Here is a 27262-nt window from a genome sequence, read left to right as displayed (position 1 = left end):
AATGTTGCAGTTATTGTCAAGTATATTATAAAAGTATAAGATGATGTTTCTGTTTTCAAGGAATTTGTCATCTCACTGGAAGCACTGGACTTACATTTAAGCAGCCGTCAGTGATAGTAGGTGGTGCTGGCCAGAGCAGGGAGCATTGAAGACACAGGCGTTAATCCCATTGTCTTCTTTGGTAGCCTTTTAGTACCTAATATAAACTGCCAGTAATGGAAGTTCAGAATTAGGAATAGGCACAGGGATAAAAGTAACCATTTATTTAGCATTTACTATATTCCAAGTACTTCTCATATATTAACTGACTTTATCACTACCATAACCATAAGGTAAGTAATACTATTAACGTACAGAGGAATGAACAGTCTCGGAGACGTGTTTTGCCTGAGGTCCTACAGCCAGCATGTGCAGGGTTTGAGCTTTCACACCACATCTGCTGATTTCTAAGTCCATGCTCCAATCCCCACTGCTAAGTCCTGTCATTTCCTAGATTCTGTAAATGTGTTAACATACCTATGACGGTGACTTGTTCAATTATGAAATACAGCAAAGCTTTTGAAGTATCCAGACATTTCTGCAAAAAACTTACTGACGTCTAAGAATGTAATAATTTTCTAATTCTCACGTTACTATATCTTAAAGACTATTACTATGGTGTCTTTAAGGTAACACCGAAGACCACAGTGCACACATTATATTTAACTTCCATAGGTTCACATCAAGGGCTGGCAGATTAGAATATATTACTTAGCTGTTTTATTTAGCTCTGATGAATGGAACACTGAGTTGAATTTGAGTAGTACTGGGATAGATAAATGCAGAACTAGTGCCAGTGAAAGAAGAAAATCTAATAAAGATCTAACAGTACTGTTAGAAGAACATTATTGTAAACAAATAACAACTACATACATTTCAAGAATCAATTTTAAATAGGAAAAACGAATAGAAGGCAGTCTATCTCCAGTACAAGGCAAGGGTGCCCACACTCACCCAGCTGCTACCTGCTGCTTGAGGAATGCCTGCGGGGGCGGCACATTCACCTCCGGCCGCGGCAGCTGATTAGGGGGGTTACATGTAATTCCTGTGCATGTTCAACAGGACCTCCTAGTGCCAACTTTAGTTTTAGATTACAGGTACCCCTGCTTTTTCAAAGTTTGAGTTAATGCCACTTTGCTTTTACTATATGCCCACCTTCGTACCTGTTTTTGCTAACCAAAAGAAATCTGACGAGGATTTTCACTTTTATGAAGAAAGGCAAAAAGTGAAATAGCGCTCATCATTTATTTTATGAGTCAGAGGCAGCGCACACTCAGAGCAGCGAGAGTGGCGCCCCCAAGTTCCTCCCCTGGGAACTGCACTCAGCATCTCAGCATCAAGACGTCATGGCTTTGAATGGTGGTCTGTGAGCATCTGTGTTTTACCTCAATTTATTTTGTGCATATGTTGGCAACATGTGTCCTAAGGTATCAGAAAAGCCTAAGAGAGGTTACATTTTGGCCCTGGGAATGCTAAAAAGAAATTTTACATATAAATTCATGGCAACTGCTCCTTCACTTTGCACCATTTTGGCTTAAGAAAGGTTTCATAGGAAGGCTCTACCTTCAGGTACTAGAGGAGACCTGCATTACATTACAGAAGGAGCCTTTCATTTTATCTACCCAGCTTTCTGCACTTGCATCGTCCCATACGAAAGCAGACACTGATGTTATTAAAAGCTGATTTCCACCTAACTGGATCTGAAAATGAACACTGATGCTCGTAGAGAAGGGACCCATGGCAGCAGTTAGAGAACAAGGGAAAGTCTAAGCTTCTGCCTCAGAAATCCTGCTCTAACCTCCTTTTCCAAAGGTTCTGAGACAAAATTATTTCCAAATGTGAACGCGTTTCCAATTGTTATGCCCAGCACTGAAATGAAGAAATAAATTCTTACACGGAAATAAGTTCCCACCTTCTCCTGAGAGATTACAGGAGCTCAGCTGGGAAGAAAGGAGAAGGTGAGGGGGGCAAGGCTGCTGCAGCAGAGCAGAGCCAAGTGTGGGGGGAATGAGGTCGACTTCTTGGTTTTATATTTCCTTTTGGGTCTTTTACTTTCCGAAGGAACGGCGCCCATTTACCCTTATCCTAGGGAAATACAAGTAAAGAGTGAGCAACACCTTTATTTCCCAAATCTTACTGTCACATGAACCCTTCAGAAATCTGAGCTTTTTACGCTATTTATATGCATGACTTACTGTAAAGGTATGAGGGTTTTTTTTTTTTATGAGTTCTGAGTATTTATTTACCTTTGCCGGGGTTTTTTTTTGCAGGGGGGACAAAAAAAAAAACCACTCTTTTGAAAAACAAGTTTTACTTTTTAGAGCAATTTCTCAGTAAAACTGAGCAGAAAGTAGAGAGAGAGAGTTCCTGCATCCACCCTCAGGCACGCACAGCTTCCCCCACTGTCAGCATCCCCACTGGACATCGTTTCAATGGATGAACCTACAGTGACGCGTCTTTATTGCCTTAAGTCTTACTCTTGGTGTTGTATGTTCTTGTGTGGTACACACATGGGTTTTGAGAAAAGTGTCCATTTATCATAGTCTATCGCAGGTACAAAGAATTTTCACTGCTCTAAACATTCTCTGTGCTCAGCCTATGTAGTCCTCCCTTCCCCCTAGCCCCTGGCAACCTCTGATCTTTTTACTGTCTTTATAATTTTAAAGGTATGAGGTTTTTAAAGTCATTTTACAAATGAGAAAATGGTGGTGGCAGGTACTAAGAAACACATCTTAGTTTACTTGATGAAAGAGTTGGAAAAAATAAAAGACCAAGCACTTTCCAGAAGAGGTTCCTAGTTTACCTTAAGACAATTAAGGTATTGCATAAATAAAAGGTTTGGTGTAACAGGATGACTTAATGAGATATAAACCAGTGTACCAGGTTCTTTGCTGCTGTGGATTCATTCACAAAAGGATTAAAAGGCAGTTTTGCTCTCCTCTCCCCTACCCCTCCAAGTGCACAGGAAGGGGAGAGGACCCCAGTGAGTCCTGGCCTCCCTTACCTCTCCTTGAGGCTAGCAAGAGGCAAGGGAAGGGGGCCACCCTGCAGGACAAAGAGGACTTGTTGAGATGCAAGTTAGGGGAGGGGTGGGCTGGTAAGTGCCAAAGTGGTGGCTCTTTTCTTCTGCCTGACCTTCAAAGTACCAGGCTCTGGAGGGCAGAAGACCATAGGGTGCCAGTGGGTATCCAGGAGGTGGTGACACAGGTCTCCATTACCAGCCTGGCACAGATGGAATGAAAATGCCAGGGAAATGGCCTACTTGTGAGTTTGGGCAGAGTGTCTTTCCAAAAATCTTTTTCCTGATTTTTCTAGACCAACAGAGACTGGTTACTCTAGCGGAAAATGGACTAGTTACTTTAGGAGGATGAAAACGTGAGAAAAACAAATACGCATTGTAGTTTCTATTTTGTAAACCTGGCAAACAGTATACAATGCCATACACAGAAAAGAAGGTTCACTGTAAACACTCACTACTTCAGAAAGTAGTACTTAAAACTTCACCATGTGAAATCACTATACTAAGGAATCACATTTGCCATGTCTGATTCATAACATTTAACTAGAAAAAAATCAAAAAATAAAAACTTTGAGAGAGGTGTATATATAGACACTAAAACCAAATACCAGACATTGTGGGAGAGAAATGTTTCGGGATTAATTATGAAACAAAAGGTCTCCACATCTAGCAATTAATCTCTAAAGTCCTTGGCCAAAGTTTCCCTTCTCATCCAGGCTGACAAATGTGTCTTGGGATTTGATTGCCAGAAAAATCCTTGGGAGGTATTCTAAGAGCAATTTTTCTTAGAGGAGGCAAAGTAGTTAAGAAGACAAGGTCAAATGCCATCACTATTCCTTTGATATGCTTATGTTTATAACTGCAAAAACACAATTTAAGTGGAAATTTGAGATATATTACACATTTTTCTGTCTTTTGTAAGAGCAATGTACCAGGCCTAAAAAATACTGATCAAACATAATTTAACCATTCTTGAGGACGCAAGGTCACCACTGTGAACTGCCTGTCAGTCGTGTGATCTTGAGCAAACTCCTGGAGCCTCTCCACGCCTCGGCATCCCCGCCTTTGCCAAGGGAATGACAGTATCTACCTTAAAGAACAGGGACAGTGGATTAAATGAGATCATCCCTGGAAAGAACTTAGCACAGATCCCTTGACACTATAAGGAGACCCAAATATCTACTGCTACTTTTTAACATATTTCCCTGCTCATTACTGTGATATAGAAAACTGAATTGACCTGAGTTTAACTTCTAAAGTTAACCACATAAGACTTAAAACTTGTTACTTTCTCTTTCAGGCAAAAAAAAAAGAGGACTTAATTCTCATTTCTTCCAATAAGGCAGACTTGATGTCAGAAGAAGCCCTCTCAGTATGAAAGACTAAAAATGCTGAATAAACACTAAAAAAAAAAAAATCTTTTAAATAGCTGAATTGTCAGGACAATAACTGAATCCTCTAAGGTAGGAAAGAATCCTGAACCTCCTGGTACGCCTGGCTGAGGAGAGAGTTTTCCCAGAGGCCTCTGCCCAAACCAGAAGGTCCAGGCTGGAGCATGAACTCTGACCTGTGGAACGCTGGGGGTCGGACAAGCCTGAGCCCTGGGAAACAGCAGGCTAGATCAGAGACCCCGGAGAGCCCACAGGACTGAGGATCCCCACTGCCAAGCAGTTGGGCAAGACCCAGAGTTTTCTTTTACCGCTTCAACTCATTGTCATCGCAGAGACCAAGAGGTACCCCTCCCGCTGCAGCCTGGGCGCCTCCCCACGGGGTCTCCAGAGATGAGATCTCTTCCTCCTGAGGCTGCCTGCCCTCTGCTGCAGCAGCAACTCTGATATTTTCTTTGCCTTTCTTCTGGATTTCCCAGTCATTTATTTCATCTGCCTTTTTGTCTATGACAACAGGATGCTGGGATAGTCAGGATGCAGGCCATAAGAGGTATGTATGTGGTTTGCCTGCCTTTGGAGGTGGGTCACAGTGATCAAATTTCTCGACTTACCAGAAATCAGTTTGTCAAAATTATCTCCTATCCATGTAAACTGCGGCACACCTTCTTCTTTGGCAGAGACTACCGAAACATGGCCTTTTGCCTTGGCTGTGGTGTTAAGACCCTAGTCCCAAAGAAGCCCAAGCCCAGACAGGGACACTACTGAAGCACCGTCTACCATCTTAAAAACTGGAAAAGCCTCAGGGTTCATACAAATAGTCATACACAGGAACATTAAATATTATGTTTGCAAATCACCGTCATGGCCAGGGAAACTGTTCACACAAATAAAACATTAAGGGAAAAAGCAATATCAATATTATTTATGATTGAAAATCATACTGATATTATAAATCATGTTTCAAAATGATGGAAGTCAATAACATAACTGTTAAAAGCCACAGACTCTGGAGTGAGATCAGGGTTTGAATCTTAACTCTATCACTTTCTAGCTTTGTGAATATGGACAACGTTTTTTTTCTTTTTTTGGTATCACTAATCTACAATTACATAAGGAACATAATGTTTACTAGACTCCCCCCATCACCAAGTTCCCCCCACATACCCCATTACTGTCACTGTCCATCAGCATAGAAAGATGCTGTAGAATCACTACCTGTTCTCTCCATGCTGTACAGCCTTCCCCGTGCCCCCCACCCCCGCACATTAATCATAATGCCCCCTTTCCTTTTTCCACCCCTTTTTCCCTCCCTTCCCACCCATCCTTCCCGGTCCCCTTCCCTGGTAACTTTTAGTCCATTCTTGGGTTCTGTAATCCTGCTGCTATTCAGCTCCTTCAGTTTTTTCTTTTTTCTTATACTCCACAGATGAGTGAAATCATTTGATACTTGTCTTTCTCCACCTGGCTTATTTCACTGAGCATAATACCCTCTAGCTCCATCCATGTTGTTGCAAATGGTAGAATTTGTCTTCTTCTTATGGCTGAATAATATTCCATTGTGTATATGTACCACCTCTTCTTTATCCATTCATCTACTGATGGACACTTAGGTTGCTTCCATTTCTTGGCTATTGTAAATAGTGCTGGGATAAACATAGGGGTGCATATGCCTTCTTCAAACTGGGCTGCTGCATTCTTAGGGTAAATTCCTAGGAGTGGAATTCCTGGGTCAAATAGTATTTCTATTTTGAGCTTTTCGAGGAACCTCCATACTGCTTTCCACAGTGGTTGAACTAATTTACATTCCCACCAGCAGTGTAGGAGGGTTCCCCTTTCTCCACAACCTTGTCAACATTTGTTGTTGTCTCTCTTTTGGAAGGAGGCGAGCCTTACTGGTGTGAGGTGATATCTCATTGTGGTTTTAATTTCTCTTATGACTAGTGATGTGGAGCATGTTTTCATATGTCTGTTGGCCATCTGAATTTCTTTGGAGAACTGTCTGTTAAGTTCCTCTGACCATTTTTTGATTGGATTATTTGCTTTTTGTTTGTTGAGGTGCATGAACTCTTTATATATTTCGGACGTCAATGCTTTATGAGATGCGTCATTTATGAATTTATTCTCCCATACTATAAGGATGCCTTTTTGTTCTATCAGTGGTGTCCTGTGCTATACAGAAGCTTTTCTTGAAGTTGGGAAGCGAGATATCCCCTGCTTTATTCTTCCTTCTCAGGATTGCTTTGGCTATTCAGGGTCTTTTGCACTTCCATATGAATTTTAAACCTATTTGTTCCAGTTCACTGAAGAATGTTGTTGGTATTTTGATAGGCATTGCATTGAATCTGTAGATTGCATTAGGCAGGATGGCTATTTTGACAATATTAATTCTTCCTAGCCAAGAGCATGGAATGAGTTTTCATTTGTTAGTGTCCTCTTTAATTTCTCTTAAGAGTGTCTTGTAGTTTTCAGAGAATAGGTCTTTCACTTCCTTGCTTAGGTTTATTCCTAGGTATTTTATTCTTTTTGATGCAATTGTGAATGGAATTGTTTTCCTGATTTCTCTTTCTGTTAGTTCATTGTTAGTGTATAGGAAAGCAACAGATTTCTGTGTATTAATTTTGTATCCTGCAACTTTGCTGAATTCAGATATTAGTTCTAGTAGTTTTGGAGTGGAGTCTTTAGGATTTTTTATGTACAATATCATGTCATCTGCAAATAGTGACAGTTTGACTTGTTCTTTACCAATGTGGATTCCTTGTATTTCTTTGTTTTGTCTAATTGTCATGGCTAGGACCTGCAGTACTATGTTGAATAACAGTGGGGAGAGTGGGCATCCCTGTCTTGTTCCTGATCTCGGAGGAGAAGGTTTCAGCTTCTCACTGTTAAGTATGAAGTTGGCTGTGGGTTTGTCATATATGGCCTTTATTATGTTGAGGTACTTGCCCCCTATACCCATTTTGTTGAGAGTTTTTATCATGAATGGATGTTGAATTTTGTTGAATGGTTTTTCAGCATCTATGGAGATAATCATGTGGCTTTTGTCCTTTTTATTGATGTGGTGGATGATGTTGATGAATTTCCGAATGTTGTACCATCCTTGCATTCCTTAGATGAATCCCACTTGATCATGATGTATGATCTGTTGATGTATTTTTGATTTCGGTTTGCTAATATTTTGTTGAGTATTTTTGCATCTATGTTCATCAGGGATATTAGTCTGTAATTTTCTTTTTTGGTGGGGTCTTTGCCTGGTTTTGGTATTAGGGTGATGCTGGCTTCATAGAATGAGTTTGGAAGTATTCCCTCCTCTTCTATTTTTTGGAAAACTTTAAGGAGAATGGGTATTATGTCTTCTCTATATGTCTGATAAAATTCAGTGGTGAATCCATCTAGCCCAGAGGTTTTGTTCTTGGGTAGTTTTTTGAATATTGATTCAATTTCATTGCTGGTAATTGGTCTGTTTAGATTTTTTGTTTCTTCCTTGGTCTGTCTTGGAAGGTTGTATTTTTCTAGGAAGTTGTCCATTTCTTCTAGGTTTTCCAGCTTGTTAGCATATAGATTCTCATAGTATTCTCTAATAATTTTTTCTATTTCTGCGGGGTCTTTGTGATTTTTCCTTTCTCATTTCTGATTCTGTTGATGTGTGTAGATTCTCTTTTTGTCTTAATAAGTCTGGCTAGGGGCTTATCTATTTAGTTTATTTTTTCAAAGAACCAGCTCTTGGTTTCACTGATTTTTTCTATTGGTTTATTCCTCTCAATTTTATTTATTTCTTCTCTTAGCTTTATTAGGTCCTCCTTCTGCTGACTTTGGGCCTCATTTGTTCTTCTTTCTCCAGTTTCTATAATCGTGACTTTAGACTATTCATTTCGGATTGTTCTTTCTTCTCTAAATAGGCCTGGATTGCTATACACTCTCCTCTTAGAACTGCCTTCACTGCGTCCCACAGAAGTTGAGGCTTTATGCTGTCATTGTCCTTTATCTCCATATATTGCTTGATCTCTGTTTTAATTTGGTCATTGAACCTTTGATTATTTAGGAGCATGTTGTTAAGCCTCCATGTGTTTGTGAGCCTTTTTGCTTTGTTGGTACAATTTATTTCTAGTTTTATGCCTTTGTGGTCTGAGAAGTTGGCTGGCAGAATTTCAATCTTTTTTAATTTACTGAGGCTCTTTTTGTGGCCTAGTATGTGGTCCTTTCTGGAAAAAGTTCCATGTGCACTTGAGAAGAATGTGTATCCTGCTGCTTTTGGGTGTAGAGTTCTATAGATGTCTGTTAAGTCCATCTGTTCTAGTGTGTTGTTCAGTGCCTCTGTGTCCTTACTTATTTTCTGTCAGGTGGATCTGTCCTTTGGCATGAGGGGTGTGTTGAACTCTCCTAGAATGAATGCATTGCATTCTATTTCCTCCTTTAATTCTGTTAGTATTTGTTTTACATGTTGGTGCTCCTGTAGTGGGTGCATATATATTTATAATGGTTATATCCTCTTGTTGGACTGACCCCCTTTTCATCATGTAATGTCCTTCTTTATCTCTTGTTACTTTCTTTGTTTTGAAGTCTATTTTGTCTGATACAAGTACTGCAACACCTGCTTTTTTCTCTCTATTGTTTGCATGAACTATCTTTTTCCATCCCTTGACTTTTAGTCTGTGTATGTTCTTGGGTTTGAGGTGAGTCTCTTGTCAGCAGCATATAGATGGATCTTGCTTTTTTATCCATTCTGTTACTCTGTGTCTTTTGATTGGTACATTCAGTCCATTTACATTTAGGGTGATTATTGAAAGATGTACTTATTGCCATTGCAGGCTTTAGATTTGTGGTTACCAAAGGTTCAAGGGTAGCTTCTTTACTATCTAACTGTCTAACAACTCACCTATTGAGCTATTATAAACACTGTCCGATGATTCTTTATTTCTCTTCCTTCTTATTCCTCCTCCATTCTTTATATGTTAGGTGTTTTATTCTGTACTCTTTTGTGTTTTCTTTGACTGCTTTTGTGAGTAGTTGATTTAATTTTTTCCCTTTAGTTAGTATTTGGTTGTCTGCTTTCTTTGTTGTGATTTTATTTTCTCCATTAACATCTATTTAGCCTAAGGAGTGCTTCCATCTAGAGCAGTCCCTTTAAAATATCCTGTAGAGGTGGTTTGAGGGAGAGAAATTCCCTCAACCTTTGTTTCTCTGGGAATTGTTTAATCCCTCCTTCATATTTAAATGATAATCATGGTGGATACAGTATTCTTGGTTCTAAGCCCTTCTGTTTCATTGCATTAAATACATCATGCCATTCTCTTTTGGCCTGTAAGGTTTCTGTTGAGGAGTCTGATGATAGCCTGATGGGTTTTCCTTTGTAGGTGACCTTTTTCTCTCTCTGGCTGCCTTTAATACTCTGTCCTTGTCTTTGATCTTTGCCATTTTAGTTATTATATGTCTTGGTGTTGTCCTCCTTGAGTCCCTTGTGTTGGGAGTTCTGTAGGCCTCCATGGTCTGAGAGACTATTTCCTCCCCCAGTTTGGGGAAGTTTTCAGCAATTATTTCTTCAAAGACACTTTCTAACCCTTTTTCTCTCTCTTCTTCTTCTGGTACTCCTATGACGTGAATATTGTTCCATTTGGATTGGTTAAGCAGATCTCTTAATATTCTTTCATTCCTGGAGATCCTTTTACCTCTCTGCCTCAGCTTGTCTGTGTTCCTGTTCTCTGATTTCTATTCCATTAATGGCCTCTTGCACCTCATCCAGTTTGCTCTTAATTCCTTCCAAAGATTGTTTTATTTCTGTATTCTCCCTCCCTCCTTGCTACTTTAGCTCTTGCATATTTCTTTGCAGGTCCATCAGCATGGTTATGACCTTTATTTTGAATTCTTTTTCAGGAAGATTGGATAAATCTATCTCCCCAGGCCCTCTCTTGGGGGTTGTGTGGGTAATTCTGGACTGGACCAAATTCTTCTGCCTTTTCATGGCGATAGAGGTAGTTGTCGGCAGGTGGTGCATGTGTCAGCTGGGAGAACAAAGTCCTTTCTTGTTCGCTGGTTGCCTTGCCCTTCTCCACTACCTGTGTCGGTTACTCGCACTCCTGAAGCACCTTCTGGATTCTTCTGCTGCACCGGGCAGCTGCATGCTGAAGGCAGCCTTTGGGTCTGGCCTGGGTGGCTGCACGCCAGGAGTTTCTGGGTGGCTGATGGGGGCACAGCTGCTCCTGGGATGCTCCACTGCCACCTTGGGCATGCGCAGCTGCTCCCCTCTGCGGGTGCACGCTGCTGTTTTCTGGCTACTGGGCCGCTGCGGCAGGGGCCATGCCAGCCCGGGGAATTACTGCCACACCGCTTATTGCCGTGAGGGTCTTCAGAGCTGTGCTTCCACCCAGGGGATTAGGAGGTCTGGAGTTCCCAAGGATTCCCAGCTACTGGGATGATTGTGCCGGAACACTTCCATCCAGCTGTGAGGTCCCTGTCCCTTTAAGACTTTTAAAAAGCACTCACTTTTCTTTTGTCCAGGGGAGCTGGTTGTTGGGACCCGCTCGCAGATTTTGTTTTTTCGTTTCTCTAATATCCAGCACACCATGCAGTGTGTGTCTGCGCTCCCAGCGCAGATATGTAAGGCTGGGTATTTAGCAGTCCTGGGCTTCCACTCCCTCCCTGCTCCAACTCCTCTCCTCCCGCCAGGAGCTGGGGTTGGTGGTGCTTAGGTCCCGCTGGGCCACAGCTTGTATCTTACCCCATTTTTGAGGTGCTGGGTTCTCACAGATGTAGATGTAGCCTGGCTGCTGTACTGTATCCACTGGTCTCTCTTTTAGGAATAGTTGTATTTTCAAAAATATATATGGTTTTGGGAGGAGATTTCCACTGCCCTACTCACGCCGTCATCTTGGCTCCTTCTCATTGGACAACGTTTTAAATAGTTCTATGACTCAGTTTCCTCATGTAACAAATGTAGATAATTATAGTACTTATATTAGGGTCTCTTGAAAAGATTAAGTGAGTTAATTACAAAGTGCTCAGAAGAGGATTACCACATAGTAAACCTCTATAAATATTAGTTGTTATTAAATGATATGGGGAACTGTTTATGACATAAATGAAGCAGGATTTAACATTATACACAGCATGATTCTGGTTCTGTATAAACAACTGCCCTGCTTCTCTCTTAGACTGACGTCCCTGATGCCAAGCATGCATGCAGAGAAAATACTGGGAAGGAGCCCCTCACAGTGCCAACTATGTAGGATATGACTCAGGGAAATTTATTTTCCTTTTCCGACTTTTTAGGTTTTAAATCTTAAACATTTTTGTATCCATCTTTTAAAATTAGAGAGAAATGCTCTTTTTTGTAAAAAGAACCCTGTTTCTTCTATTTGAAGCATAGTACTCCTCAGAACACACTTGCTTGTTTTCTTTGGAGACCCAATTTAGCAACATGACTTTCAGGTTGCTATGGAAGAGTATGATGACTAAAGGAAAAATATCAGTATGAGAATGGTGTGTGAAGGAAAGAATATCAGAGAGGAAAAACTGGCAGGTTCCCACATCACAGAGGAGAAAAATAATTTCAGTATTTCCATGCAGAGAACCAGATCAGCCGGCGAGGGCATCCATGGTAAAAGCCAGCATAGGGTTGAGGACGAGGAAAATGAGTTTTTAAACCCCTTAGGTTTAATTTGCTTAGGTTTTGTGTTTATGGCCCACAAAGTCATGTTGTCCTATATATATATATATATATATATATATATATATATATATATATATATATATATGTATATATATGTGTGTATATATATATATATATATATATATATATATATATATATGGACAAAACTTGAAATGATAAGGGCAAGGGACACAGATATGTCTGAAATACCCCAAAGTATAGCTTAAAAATAAAATATATGATTTGAAGGAGTAATAAACCAAAGTCACCTTTCTTTTAATTTGAATATATTTTTGTCTTTATGAATCAATCTACTGTAACAAAAATGTCCCAGGAGTGCTGTCTTATTTTCTGCCTGCCCAGCACCTTTTGAGGAATTTCTATTTCCCTAAGTCAGTGTGTTTCTGCTCAAACTAGCCAGCACAGATTCTGTTGTTTTAAAGAACCCTGACAATGGGAGGAGTGGTGATAAATGCAGCATCTAAAATAAAATGAGAGGAATAATGGTAGATGGCCCACAAAATTTCAAAAATATTAAATAACTAGTTAATTCACTAGTCCTTTACTATGTTCTTATGTAGAGACCAAATTTTTATTTACATAAAGGTGGGAAAACTTTCCCAAGATCACACACCTGGTAAGTTCATTATAGAACTGGTATTTATATCCATGTATTTCTAACTGCAGAGTCTGAAATCTTGTAACTGACAAAACACACACCCCATAAGGGATATAAAACAGTAGTCTAATGATGACACTTCAAAAATATTCCCTAAAGAAGAAAATTCCAGCTTGCTTTACCCAAGCCCTTTCTCACACTTTTCAGTTCACTTCACTGTAACTTCTAAATCTGAATGTAGAAATAGAGCAGAATCCATGTTAAAAATGAAGAATGCAAAATTTGGTCAGATACTAAAATGGATCCTGGGAGCCACATATATGAATGACTTTCTTTAAGAGCCAATTCTTATCAACTAACATCAAAACAAGCTTAAAAATCTCTCAGAGACAATAAAACATTATTAATGATGTTATATGTATTTTAAAAAGTAGAAGAACAGGAAATAGTATGATGAATTTTTAAAAATACAGTTCAACTATAGCCTGATTTCTGTAATCAGCTCCATACTGCAAATTGCTACCTTATCATGGGAAATTTGCAAATGTATTGGGAAGCTTAAAAAGATCTTTTAACACCTGTTTTAGGGACATTAACCACCTTATATTAGCTGCTCTGCACATCTGGAAAAAAAGATTCATTTACCAAGTCTGCTTAAATTTTAAAACATGAAAGCATCCAGTGATAATTTTATTTTGCAGAGTAGAAGGAAGCACAAGGGAGCTTCTAAATGTTGGCTCTCATTATACTTCCAATTATTTCAATTATTTCAGATTATGCACAAGGCAATTTCTCCTCTGACAAAATGCTGGATAAAGATATCCATGGGAATCCAAATAGCACAGTCATTGTACATATGGTAAAGCTCTTATAACAAAGGCTTTCATAATTAAACCAAATCCAAACTTCATATAAATGTGACTGCAAATATCTCAAACATAATTCCAAAAAAACAAAACAGCAACCAACATAATAAAACTATGCTTACTATGATTTCTGCTTGATTTTATAAAAATCAGAGGATGAAAAAATGGGACCATCACAATCACAGAAATAATGAATCTTTATTTGGATAATGTAAGCTGCATCTAGCCTACAAACCAATAAACCTTTCCTTAACAACTTTCTTACTTCATAGGAATAAGTAGCTTTTCAATAGCTATATTGGTCCTGCATGACCCAGGGCCAGAAGCACATCTGATGTAGACAAAGCCTGACCTAATCAAATTGCCTATCTTATCGGAACCAAAACTTTTAGAGTGAAAGGGTCACCTAACTGTTTTTTGACAAAATATCCTTTTTGCTGAGCTTTCTTTATAATTAAGAAAGGTACAGGCTATTACTAGAAACCAGATTTCTGATTTTTCTGGATTCCAGCTCACCACCACCAGTGCTCCTTTGAACGTTAGTGTTAACACATGAATTTCTTTAAGGTGAACATAACCAACATTTGCTTCTTCAGCATTTTCCATTCATCCTTCCATCCATTGAATTGTGAATTCATATCACTTTATTATTATTCAAAGCTTTGAAATAAATGGTAAGCAAACTAAAGAATAGTTCATTGTTGTGCATATATGAAAACTTTCTACCTCAACCTTAAGTCTTCCATGTTCCCTTACATGTTATTGCAATAAAGTGAACTCTAACTGGTGTGATGCTTTCTTGATTGATAGCCCAGCTCCCCCTGTCCCTATATCTCAAGTGGAGTCTGGCTGCCTTCTAACACCTCTCTTCTCTAGTTGGTACCAGTACATTTCTGTTCTTAGGGCTCTTAAGAGTAAACTTGGTTTAATCTCCCACCTTGTATGGAATATGTTAATTCTTTTTTTATTTGTGATATGATATGTTAAAACATTTTTATTCTGAAGTAATTTTAGAGAGTTGCAAAAAAAAGTACACAGCATTCCCAAAGGCCCCTCACCCAGCTTCCCTTAACATTAATCACTTAAAAAACCTAGGACAGATGGAGATGGGATTAAAGGTGGTGGCATGAGAAGGAAGACAGAAATCTCTTCCTAAAATCACATATAATATAAAAAATATAGCAAATACAACTAATCCTGAAAGAGTGACAGGGAAGATTAAGACAGACTGCTTACATCTGGGGAAAAGGGAAGATTTCATGGAAAAGGGTAAAAGAGCAAAGCCGCAATCTAGCAGGAACCAGGCCCTTCCCCCACCCCAGCTCACTGGCAAGAGGAAGAGAAAGACAGAGGGGAGGGGGTGGAGGCCTAGGACTGCTGAACACCCAGCCCTGGAGATCTGCTCTGGGAGCATGAACCTACATTACATGGTGCTCTAGAGACTAGTGGGCTTGGAAATCTAAGACAGGTGGAATGATCAGAGAGACTGAGATTTCAGCCTCTTGTGGATAACAGGTGCCCACAACTGGCTGCTCTGGGACAAAATAAAGGTGGGCAGTCTGAGAGACTTCCCAATAGTGAGAGGGCTGCTAATGGGGCAACAGATGCACAGAGCTTGCTGCTCAGGAGGATAGGAGGACAAAATTGTGTCAACGTACTAACTCCAGCAGGTTGGGACCTTCTGGAAGCTTCAAGTGCTTCATTCCCCTGGCTGGTAATGCAGCTCCGAGGCCCCCAACCATGATACACAGCCTGCTGCTTCTTCCTCCAGGGACACCTGCTTGCAAACCTGCTGCCCCCACCATTGCAACAGGCCAGCAAGAAGCATCCAGATTGTAAGGAAGAAGTTAAACTGTCACTGTTTGCAGATGACATGATATTGTACATAAAAACCCTAAAGAATCCACCCTAATACTAAACTAATAAATGAATTCAGAAAAGTTGCAGGATATATCAATACACAGAAATCTGTTGCATTCCTATAACCTAATGATGAACTAGCAGAAAGAGAAATCAGGAAAACAACTCCAATCACAATTGTATCAGAAAGAACAAAATGCCTAGGAATAAACCTAAGAAAGGAAGTGAAAGACCTATACCCTGAAAACTACAAGACACTCATGAGAGAAATTAAAGAAGACACCAATAACTGGAAATACATCCCATGCTCATGGATAGGAAGAACTAATATTGTCAAAAATGACCATCCTGCCTAAAGCAATCTACAGATTAAATGTAATCCCTATCAAAAAACCAACAGCATTTTTCAATGAACTGGAACAGATAGTTCTAAAATTAATATGAACCACAAAAGACCCTGAATAGCTAAAGCAATCCTGGGAAGGAAGAATAAAGCTAGGGGGATTATGCTTCCTGTTTTCAAGCTCTACTACAAAGCCACAGTAACCAAGACAATTTGGTACTGGCACAAGAACAGACCCATAGATCAATGGAACAGACTAGAGAGCCCAGACATAAACACAAGCACATATAGTCAATTAATATATGATAAAGGAGCCATGGACATACAATGGGGAAATGACAGCCTCTTCAACAACTGGTGTTGGCAAAACTGGACAGCTACATGCAAGAAAATGAAACTGGATCATTGTCTAACCCCATACATAAAAGTAAACTCAAAATGGATCAAAGACCTGAATGTAAGTCATGAAACCATAAAACTCGTAGAAGAAAATTCAAATCTCTTGAATATAAACACAAGCAACTTTTTCCTGAACACATCTCTTGGGCAAGGGAAATAAAGCAAAAATGAACAAATGGGACTACATCAAACTAAAAAGCTTCTGTAAAGCAAAGGACACCATCAGTAGAACAAAAAAGCATCTTACAGTATGGGAGAATATCTGACAAGGGGTTAACATCCATAATATATAAAGAACTCACACACCTCAATACCCAAAAAGTAAATAACCCTATTAAAAAATGGATGGAGTATGAACAAACCCTTCTCCAAAGAAGAAATTCAGATGGCCAACAGGCACATGAAAAGATGCTCCACATCGCTAATTATCAGAGAAATGAAAATTAAAACCACAATGAGATATCACCTCACATCAGTTAGGATGGTCAACATCCAAAAGACAAGGAACAACAAATGCTGGTGATGATGTGGAGAAAGGGGAACCCTCCTATACTACTGGTGGGAATGTAAATTAGTTCAACCATTGTGGAAAGTAATATGGAGGTTTAACTAAGAGCTCAAAATAGAAATACCATTTGACCCAGGAATTTCACTCCTAGGAATTTACCCAATGAAAACAAGATCCCAGATTTAAAAAGACATATGCACCCCTATGTTTCTCACAGTATTATTTACAATAGCCAAGATACAGAAGCAACTTAAGTGCCCATCAGTACATGAATGGATAAAGAAGATGTGGTACATATACACAATGGAATACTATTCAGCCATAAGAAGAAAAGAAATCCTACCATTTGCAACAACATGGATAAAGCCAGAGGGTATTATGCTCAGTGAAATAAGCAAGGCAGAGTAGGACAAGTACCAAATGATTTCCCTCATTTGTGGAGTATAAGGATGAAGCAAAAGTGAAGAATAAAAGAGCAGCAGACTCAGAGACACCAAGAAGGGACTAGTGGTTGCCAAAGGGGAGGGGTGGGGGATGGTGTGTGAGGAGGGAGGGAGAAGGGGATTGAGGGGCATTATGATTGGCACACATGGTGTTGGGGGTGTCATGGAGATGACAGTATAGCATGGAGAAGACAAGTGGTGACTCTGTGGCACCTTACTATAGTGATGGACAGTGACTGCAAATGGGGTGTAGGAGGAACTTGATAATATGGGTGAATGTAGTAACCACAATGTTGATCATGTGAAACCTTCATAAGAATGTATTCAATGATAACTTAATACAAAACAAAATTTTTAAAAAACCATAGGTCAATTATCAAAATGAGGAAATTATTTTTATAATATTGCTAAGCAAACTAGACTTTTATTCAAATTTAATTAGCTTTTTTGCTATCATTTTTCATTTGTTACATTTAGATCCCTAACTCATTTGTAGTTTATTGTTATGTATGGTGTGAGTATGTATCTAATTTTATTTTTTCCAAATAGATAAAATAATTGGGTGGCAATTGTTCATAGCAGCATTATTTATAATCATAAAACAAAACTAGAAAAAGCCAAATATCAACTGATGAATGCATAAACAAAATGTGGTTTATCTATATAATGGAATATTACTCAGCAACAAAAAGCAATGAAGCATTTATACATGCCACCACATGGATGAAACTTGAGAATATTATGCTAAATATAAGAAGGAAGTCACAAAAGACTAATGTTATCACTTCTTTAAAACTCTGTAATTTAAATTCACATTTCATTTTACCTAGGAGTTGCTTAATAAGAGAATTTGTAAATATGCAGATATAAATGTATCTTGCCATTGGTTTTCAGCTCTGGACAAGTTCACTATGGATTCAATGAAACTAAAAAAATGACAATGGAATGGTCTTGGGATGAAAGGGTTTATACCCAACTTTATTCCCGTAGTGGTAGGTCAGTCACTAGAATCCTGTACACTCAGAGTGAGTCTGCATGCAGCAAGCTGATCTCTGCCTCTGGGCCTCTCTGTCCCTGCAGCTGTCTCAGTCTCTGTCCTCAGCGCTGCCGCCACTCCAGCCTCTGCTCTCCTGCAGCTGTGCAGCCCTGCCACTGTGTTGCACAGGGCACTGGATGGACCTCTTTACATAGAGTCAATAACAATGTATTGCCCACACGTGTGCAGTGAGCTAGCCGACCAGTAACAGGTAAGAATCTTCACTTTATTCACAAAAGGCCTCATTCTTTTTTTGTTGGTAAAATGTGTCTTTGAGCATTAAAAAGCATTGTGTATCCTGATTAATGTTCTGTGGGTTAAATTTTATGTGGTCTGATATCAAGATCACTATCACTTCTTTTTGTTTCCATGTACAAAGTACAAACAATTCCACCTTGTCTAGCTTTTATTTTTAGAATTGAAAAATTATTTTAGTTAGGTAATTGATATAGAACATATACTTGGGTTTTATATTGTAAGCCAAATTGTATATATTTTTAATAGGTAAATTAAGCCCTTTGACATTTATTGTTATCACTGGTATGTTCAGTTACAAATCAAAATATTTTATAACCATGAATTTAAAAATGTAGATCCTGTGTTTCCTATGTAGATGCATATATTGACATTTAGTAAAGTTTCTTATTTTGGGTCTTGTGGTTACCTTTATTCTTGCAATTTTTAAATATCCTTTATTTAACTGTTCACTCTTGGGTTTATCATATTTTATCTTTTTTGTGGAAGGTATTCTTTATCACCCACTTATTGTCTATAAAGGAATGTGTTTTGTTTTTTTAATTTTAATTTTGTTTTGTTTATATTTTACTTTTTCTTTTTTGAGAGGGCATCTCTCATATTTATTGATCAAATGGTTGTTAACAATAAAATTCTGTATACGGGAGTCAATGCTAAATGCACAATCATTAATCCACCCCCAGCCTAATTCTCATCATTCTCCAATCTTCTGAAGCATAACGAACAAGGTCTTACATGAACAAATTCTTACATAGTGAATAAGTTCTTACATGGTGAACAGTACAAGGGCAGTCATCACAAAAACTTTCGGTTTTGATCACTCATTATGAACTATAAACAATCAGATCAAATATGAATATTCTTTTTTTATACTTGATATATATGTGAATCCCACATTTCTCCCTTTATGATTATTGTTATTATTTTTTTTAATAAAATGCTGAACTGGTAGGTAGATGCAAGATAAAGGTAGAAAACATGGTTTAGTGTAGTAAGAGAGCAAATGTAGATGATCAGGTGTGTGGCTGTAGACTACAAGCTAGTTAATCCAAGCTAGACAAGGGCAATAAAACATCCATGGATGCAGATTTCTCTCAACACAGGGGGTGTGAGGTTCTAGGCCTCACCTCTGTTGATCCCCAGTTTCTCACCTGATGGCCCCCCTGCGACTGTGCCTGTCTTAGGTTGTTCCTCCCTTGAGGAATCTTACCCATCTCTGGCTAACCAGTCATCTTCCAGGGCCATACAGGGAAATGTAAAGTTGGTAAGTGAGAGAGAAGCCATATTGTTTGAAAAGGTTAGCTTTTTACTTCTTTGCAGATTTATGCCCTGTGGCTTCTATGCCCAGCATTTGTCTTGAGGTACCTTTACCACTTGGAGGAATTATGATACTCGGTGAATTCGATATGAGGCACGAACTCTATTTAAGGGTTGTAATTAGGAAAGAAGAAGAAAAGCATAGAGGTACCAGACGGACGATAACATGGGAAGATTGATTATTTCTTTGACATATCTTCTTGTAGAGTAACTTAAGCATGTATAGGTTTTAAACTACTAATTAAATTGCACACACACATTAACATAATAGGAATACAGTTACATAACCAAAGCAGATCTATAATTACCAGCCATATCTAAGGAAGCCAAGAAAACCAGTTAGGCACCCTAGGCATTTGTGAAAATTTGTCTATGATATGATGGATATTGTCCAACTGTACTTGAACAGTCTGAGAGAAATCAGACAAATTAAAACAACCCATTTCTGGGAACTATTCACATCCCATAAGTTCTGTAGATAGTCTGTAGTTGTAAGATTTTGGAGTGCTACAACTTGCACTTCTCCTAATTCTTGGTTGAGTTCCAACAGTATAGATCCAGTCAAATTTGATGTTTTACTGTATGCACAAACTAGCTTAGATATCTCCTTCTTCATTCCAATGGCAAGTCCAGGAACCGGTGGGATGGATGCAGCTATGACTGCAGCATCGCCTGGATCTTTGTTGAGATTTTTTGATGATCATCTTCTGGTTAGACTCTTCCAGAGAGTGTTGGTGTTGGAAGTTCTTCTTCATATCATATCTTAGTTCATTTTCTGGGTAGCCAAATTAGGCTTTGATCCTCTGTATAAACACAAACAGACCCTTTGCCCACTTTGATATGCCCTTTATACCACTGTGTAAAATTCATTGGAGGTCACCACACAGGAACTGTTGTTGTTTATTTTAAGAGAAAGGAATATTATCAGAAAAGTGTACCACCAGAGCTGATCATCTGACACCTTTTAAGTGATCAAAATTAAGGATATTTAAAGCATGCATTAATCATTGATTTACAGTTAGTATTATCCTACCAGGGAGTAATCCCCCTTCTCCTTCTTTCTTTTTTTTTTTTGTTATCTTTAATCTACACTTACATGAAGAATATTATGTTTACTAGGCTCTCCCCTATACCAGGTCGCCCCTATAAGCCCCTTTACAGTCACTGCCCATCAGCACAGCAAAATGTTGTAGAATCACTACTTCTCTTCTCTATGTTGTATAGCCCTCCCCTTTGTCCCACCCCCTCATGCAATCTAATCTTAATATCCCTTTTCTTCTCCCCCTCCTTACCCCTCCCTACCCACCCACCCTCACCAGTTCCTTTCCCTTTGGTACCTGTTAGTCCATTCTTGGGTTCTGTGATTCTGCTGCTGTTTTGTTCCTTCAGTTTTTCCTTTGTTCTTATACTCCACAGATGAGTGAAATCATTTGGTATTTCTCTTTCTCCGCTTGGCTTATTTCACTGAGCATAATACTCTCCAGCTCCATCCATGTTGCTGCAAATGTTAGGATTTGCCCTCTTCTTATGGCTGAGTAGTATTCCATTGTGTATATGTACCACTTTTTCTTTATCCATTCATCTACCGATGGGCATTTAGGTTGCTTCCAATTCTTGGCGATTGTAAACAGTGCTGCGATAAACATAGGGGTGCATCTGTCTTTCTCAAACTTGATTGCTGCATTCTTAGGGTAAATTCCTAGGAGTGGAATTCCTGGGTCAAATGGTAAGTCTGTTGTAAGTATTTTGATGAACCTCCATACTGCTTTCCACAATGGTTGAACTAATTTACATTCCCACCAGCAGTGTAGGAGGGTTCCCCATTCTCCACAACCTCGCCAACATTTGTTGTTGTTTGTCTTTTGGATGGCAGCTATCCTTACTGGTGTGAGATGATACCTCATTGTAGTTTTAATTTGCATTTCTCTGATAATTAGTGATGTGGAGCGTCTTTTCATGTGTCTGTTGGCCATGTGCATTCTTTTTTGGAGAACTGTCTGTTCAGTTCCTCAGCCCATTTTTTAATTGGATTATTTGATTTTTGTTTGTTGAGGCATGTGAGCTCTTTATATATTTTGGACGTCAAGCCTTTATCAGATATGTTTCATTTACAAATATACTCTCCCATACTGTAGGGTTCCTTTTTGTTCTATTGATGGTGTCTTTTGCTGCACAGAAGCTTTTCAGCTTAATATAGTCCCACTTGTTCATTTTTGCTGTTGTTTTCCTTGCCCGGGGAGATATGTTCAAGAAGAGGTCACTCATGTTTATGTCTAAGAGGTTATTGCCTATGTTTTTTTCCACGAGTTTAACGGTTTCATGACTTACATTCAGGACTTTGATCCACTTTGAATTTACTTTTGTATATGGGGTTAGGCAATGGTCCAGTTTCATTCTCCTACATGTAGCTGTCCACTTTTGCGAGCACAATCTGTTGAAGAGACTGTCATTTCGCCATTGTATGTCCATGGCTCCTTTATCAAATATGAATTGACCATATATGTTTGGGTTAATGTCTGGAGTCTCTAGTCCTTTCCACTGGTCTGTGGCTCTGTTCGTGTGCCAGTACCAAATTGTCTTGATTACTATGGCTTTGTAGTAGAGCTTGAAGTAGGGGAGTGAGATCCCCACCACTTTATTCTTCTTTCTCAGGATTGCTTTGGCTATTCGGGGTCTTTGGTGTTTCCATATGAATTTCTGAATTATTTGTTCCAGTTCATTGAAGAATGTTGCTGGTAATTTGATACGGATTACATCAAATCTGTATATTGCTTTGGGCAGAATGGCCATTTTGACTATATTGATTCTTCCTAGCCACGGGCATGGGATGTGTTTCCATTTGTTAGTGTTCCCTTTAATTTCTCTTAAGAGTGACTTGTAGTTTTCAGAGTATAGGTCATTCACTTCTTTGGGTAGATTTATTCCTAGTTATTTTATTCTTTTTGATGCAATTGTGAATGGAACTGTTTTCCTGATTTCTCTTTCTATTGGTTCATTGTTAGTGTATAGGAAAGCTACAGATTTCTGTGTGTTAATTTTGTATCCTGCAACTTTGCTGTATTCTGATATCAGTTCTAGTAATTTTGGGGTGTAGTCTTTAGGGTTTTTTATGTACAATATCATGTCATCTGCAAATAGTGACAGTTTAACTTCTTCTTTACCAATCTGGATTCCTTGTATTTCTTTGTTTTGTTTGATTGCCGTGGCTAGGACCTCCAGTACTATGTTGAATAGCAGTGGGGAGAATGGGCATCCCTGTCTAGTTCCCGATCTCAGAGGAAAAGCTTTCAGCTTCGTGCTGTTCAGTATAATGTTGGCTGTGCGTTTATGATATATGGCCTTTATTATGTTGAGGTACTTGCCCTCTATTTCCATTTTGCTGAGAGTTTTTATCATGAATGGATGTTGAATTTTATCAAATGCTTTTTCAGGATCTATGGAGATGATCATGTGGTTTTTGTCCTTTTTGTTGATGTGGTGGATGATGTTGATGGATTTTCGAATGTTGTACCATCCTTGCATCCCTGGGATGAATCCCACTTGGTCATGGTGTATGATCCTTTTGATATACTTTTGAATTTGGTTTGCTAATATTTTGTTGAGCATTCTTGCATCTACATTCATCAGGGATATTGGTCTGTAATTTTCTTTTTTGGTGGGGTCTTTGCCTTGTTTTGGTATTAGGGTGATGTTGGCTTCATAGAATGAGTTTGGGAGTATTCCCTCCTCTCCTATTTTTTGGAAAACTTTAAGCAGAATGGGTATTATGTCTTTTCTGTGTGTCTGATAAAATTCCGAGGTAAATCTGTCCGGCCCGGGTGTTTTGTTCTTGGGTAGTTTTTTGATTACCATTTCAATTTCTTTGCTCATAATTGGTTTGTTTAACTTTTGTGTTTCTTCCTTGGTCAGTCTTGGGAGGTTGTATTTTTCTAGGAAGTTGTCCATTTCTTCTAGGTTTCCCAGCTTGTCGGCATATAGGTTTTCATAGTAGTCTTTAATAATTCTTTGTATTTCTGTGGAGTCTGTTGTGATTTTTCCATTCTCATTTCTGATTCTGTTGATTTGTGTTGATTCTCTTTTTCTCTTAATAAGTTTGGCTAGAGGCTTATCTATTTTGTTTATTTTCTCAAAGAACCAGCTCTTGGTTTCGTTGATTTTTGCTATTGTTTTATTCTTCTCAATTTTGTTTATTTCTTCTCTGATCTTTATTATGTCCCTCCTTCTGCTGACTTTGGGTCTCATTTGTTCTTCTTTTTCCAATTTCGATAATTGTGATGTTAGACTATTCATTTGGGATTGTTCTTCCTTCTTCAAGTCTGCCTGGATCGCTATATACTTTCCTCTTAGGACTGCTTTTGCTGCATCCCACAGAAGTTGGGGCTTTGTGTTGTTGTTGTCATTTGTTTCTATATATTCCTTGATCTCTATTTTAATTTGTTCGTTGATCCACTGATTATTTAGGAGCATGTTGTTAAGCCCCCATGTGTTTGTGAGCCTTTTTGTTTTCTTTGTAGAATTTATTTCTAGTTTTATACCTTTGTGGTCTGAAAAATTGGTTGGCAGAATTTCAATATTTTGGATTTTGCTGAGGCTCTTTTTGTGGGCTAGTATGTGGTCTATTCTGGAGAATGTTCCATGTGCACTTGAGAAGAATGTATATCCTGTTGCTTTTGGATGTAGAGTTCTATATATGTCTATTAGGTCCATCTGCTCTACTGCCTTGTTCAGTGCTTCCGTGTCCTTACTTATTTTCTGCCCAGTTAATCTATCCTTTGGGGTAAGTGGTGTGTTGAAGTCTCCTAAAATGAATGCATTGCAGTCTATTTCCCCATTTAGTTCTGTTAGTATTTGTTTCACATATGCTGGTGCTCCTGTGTTGGGTGCATATATATTTAGAATGGTTATGTCCTCTTGTTGGACTGAGCCCTTTATCAATATGTAGTGTCCTTATTTATCTCTTGTTACTTTCTTTGTTTTGAAGTCTATTTTGTCTGATATTAGTACTGCAACCCCTGCTTTCTTCTCACTGTTGTTTGCCTGGAATATGTTTTTCCATCCCTTGACTTTTAGTCTGTACATGTCTTTGGGTTTGAGGTTAGTTTCTTGTAAGCAGCATATAGATGGGTCTTGTTTTTTTATCCATTCCATTACTCTGTGTCTTTTGATTGGTGCATTCAGTCCATTTACATTTAGGGTGACTATTGAGAGATATGTACTTATTGCCATTGCAGGGTTTAAATTCATGGTTACCAAAGGTTCAAGGTTAGCCTCTTTAGTATCTTACCGCCTAACTTAGCTCGCTTACTGAGCTGTTATATACACTGTCTGGAGATTCTTCTCTACTCTCCCTTCTTATTCCTCCTCCTCAATTCTTCATATGTTGGGTGTTTTGTTCTGTGCTCTTTTTAGGAGTGCTCCCATCTAGAGCAGTCCCTGTAAGATGCCCTGTAGAGGTGGTTTGTGGGAAGCAAATTCCCTCAGCTTTTGCATGTCTGGGAATTGTTTAATCCCACATCACATTTAAATGATAGTCGTGCTGGATACAGTATCCTTGGTTCAAGGCCCTTCTGTTTCATTGCATTAAATATATCATGCCATTCTCTTCTGGCCTGTAGGGTTTCTGTCGAAAATTCTGATGTTAGCCTGATGGGTTTTCCTTTATAGGTGACCTTTTTCTCTCTAGCTGCCTTTAAAACTTTTTCCTTGTCCTTGATCTTTGCCATTTTAATTATTATGTGTCTTGGTGTTGTCCTCCTTGGATCCTTTCTGTTGGGGGTTCTGTGTATTTCCGTGGTCTGTTCAATTATTTTCTCCCCCAGTTTGGGGAAGTTTTCAGCAATTATTTCTTCCAGGATACTTTCCGTCCCTTTTCCTCTCTCTTCTTCTTCTGGTACCCCTATAATATGGATATTGCTCCATTTGAATTGGTCACACAGTTCTCTTAATATTGTTTCATTCCTGGAGATCCTTTTATCTCTCTCTATGTCAGCTTCTATGCGCTCCTGTTCTCTGGTTTCAATTCCATCAATGGCCTCTTGCATCTTATCCATTCTGCTTATAAATCCTTTCAGAGTTTGTTTCATTTCTGTGATCTCCTTTCCTACATCTGTGATCTTCCTCTGGACTTCATCCCATTTCTCTTGCGTATTTCTCTGCATCTCTGTCAGGATGTTTATGATTTTTATTTTGAATTCTTTATCAGGAAGACTGGTTAGGTCTGTCTCCTTCTCTGGTGTCTCTGTGATCTTGGTTTGCCTGTAATTTTGTCTTTTCGTGGTGATAGGAATATTTTGCAGAACTGGGACTAGTGATGGCTAGAAGAACTTGCCTTCTTGTTGGTTTGTGGCCTTTCTCTCCTGGGAGAATAGCGACCTCTAGTGGCTTGTGCTGGGTAGCTGCACGCAGACAGGGCCTCTGCTTCCTGCCCGGCTGCTATGGATTTTATCTCCACTGTTGCTGTGGGCGTCGCCTGGCTCGGGCTGCTGCTCCAAAGTGGTGGAGTTGCATTGGAGGGGGAGCGGCTGGGAGGCTATTTATCTCCATAAGGGTCCTCCGTGCTCCCTGCAGCCCAGGGGATTAGAGTGCCCAGAGATCCCCGGATTCCCTATCTCTGGACTAAATGCCCCGCCCTGCCCCTTTAAAACTTCCAAAAAGCACCCGCAGAAACAAAACGACCACAAAAACAAAAAAATAAAAATAAAAATAAAAATAAATAACAAAATGGCCGCTCGTTTTTCTTTATTCTCCAGCGCCAGCCTCGGGCACCTGCTCACCAGACTTGCTGCCCTGTTTCCCTAGTATTGGGGCCCCTATCCCTTTAAGACTTCCAAAAAGCGCTTGCCAAAACAAAACAACAACAAAAAAGAAAGAAAAAAAAGGTGGCCCCTTGCGTTTCTTTTGTTCTCCGGCACCAGTCTCCGATACCCGCTCACCGGTCTTGCTGCCCTGTTTCCCTAATATTGGGGTCCCTGTCCCTTTAAGACTTCCGAAAAGCACTTGCCACAAAACAACAACAAAAAAAAAAGAAAGAAAAAGAAAAAAAGGTGGCTGCTCACGTTTCTTTTGTTCTCCGGCACCGGTCTCCGATACCCGCTCGCCGGTCTTGCTGCCCTGTTTCCCTAGTATTGGGGTCCCTGTCCCTTTAAGACTTCCAAAAAGCACTCCCCACAACAAAACAACAACAAAAAAAGAAAAAGATGGCTGCTCGCTTTTCTTTTGTCCTCCAGTGCCGGCCTCCGGTACCCGCTCACCATTCTTGCTGCCATGTTTCCCTGGTATCCAGGGCCCCACGCATGCACTGTGTCTGCGCTGTGGTCTGGATGGCTGGGGCTGGGTGTTCAGCAGTCCTGGGCTCCTTCTCCCTCCCACTCAGACCTCTCTCCTCCCACCGGGAGCTGGGGGGAGGGGCGGTCAGGTCTCGCCAGGCCAGGGATTGTATCTTACCCCCTTTGCGAGGCACTGGGTTCTCGCAGGTGTGGATGTGGTCTGGATGTTGTCCTGTATCCTCTGGTCTTTATTCTAGGAAAA

The 27262-nt window shown here is 39.4% G+C and overlaps 1 protein-coding gene across 12 annotated transcripts in view; it reads right to left on the bottom strand.

Moving 5' to 3' along the window:
* The window catches only part of LOC108390166 (E3 ubiquitin-protein ligase E3D), a 247507-nt gene that overhangs the window by 38891 nt on the left and 181354 nt on the right, over nucleotides 1-27262 (bottom strand). For 3 of the 12 annotated variants that reach the window (XM_073219338.1, XM_073219339.1, XM_073219340.1), the window contains exon 10: nucleotides 95-206. The exons of 8 other annotated variants lie outside the window; for them this stretch is intronic. In XM_073219338.1, coding sequence (XP_073075439.1) covers nucleotides 108-206 — 99 coding nt within the window. In that variant the 3' untranslated portion in view covers nucleotides 95-107. Of the gene's footprint in view, nucleotides 1-94; nucleotides 207-27178; nucleotides 27254-27262 lie in introns of all 12 variants that reach the window. One more of the 12 variants, XM_073219341.1, reaches the window with a different exon arrangement.

The sequence above is a fragment of the Manis javanica genome, chromosome 13 (assembly GCF_040802235.1).
Source record: "Manis javanica isolate MJ-LG chromosome 13, MJ_LKY, whole genome shotgun sequence".
NCBI classification, from domain to species: Eukaryota; Metazoa; Chordata; class Mammalia; order Pholidota; family Manidae; genus Manis; species Manis javanica.
Note: the sequence above shows the minus strand (reverse complement) of the source record. Positions and strands in the feature narration are given on the sequence as shown.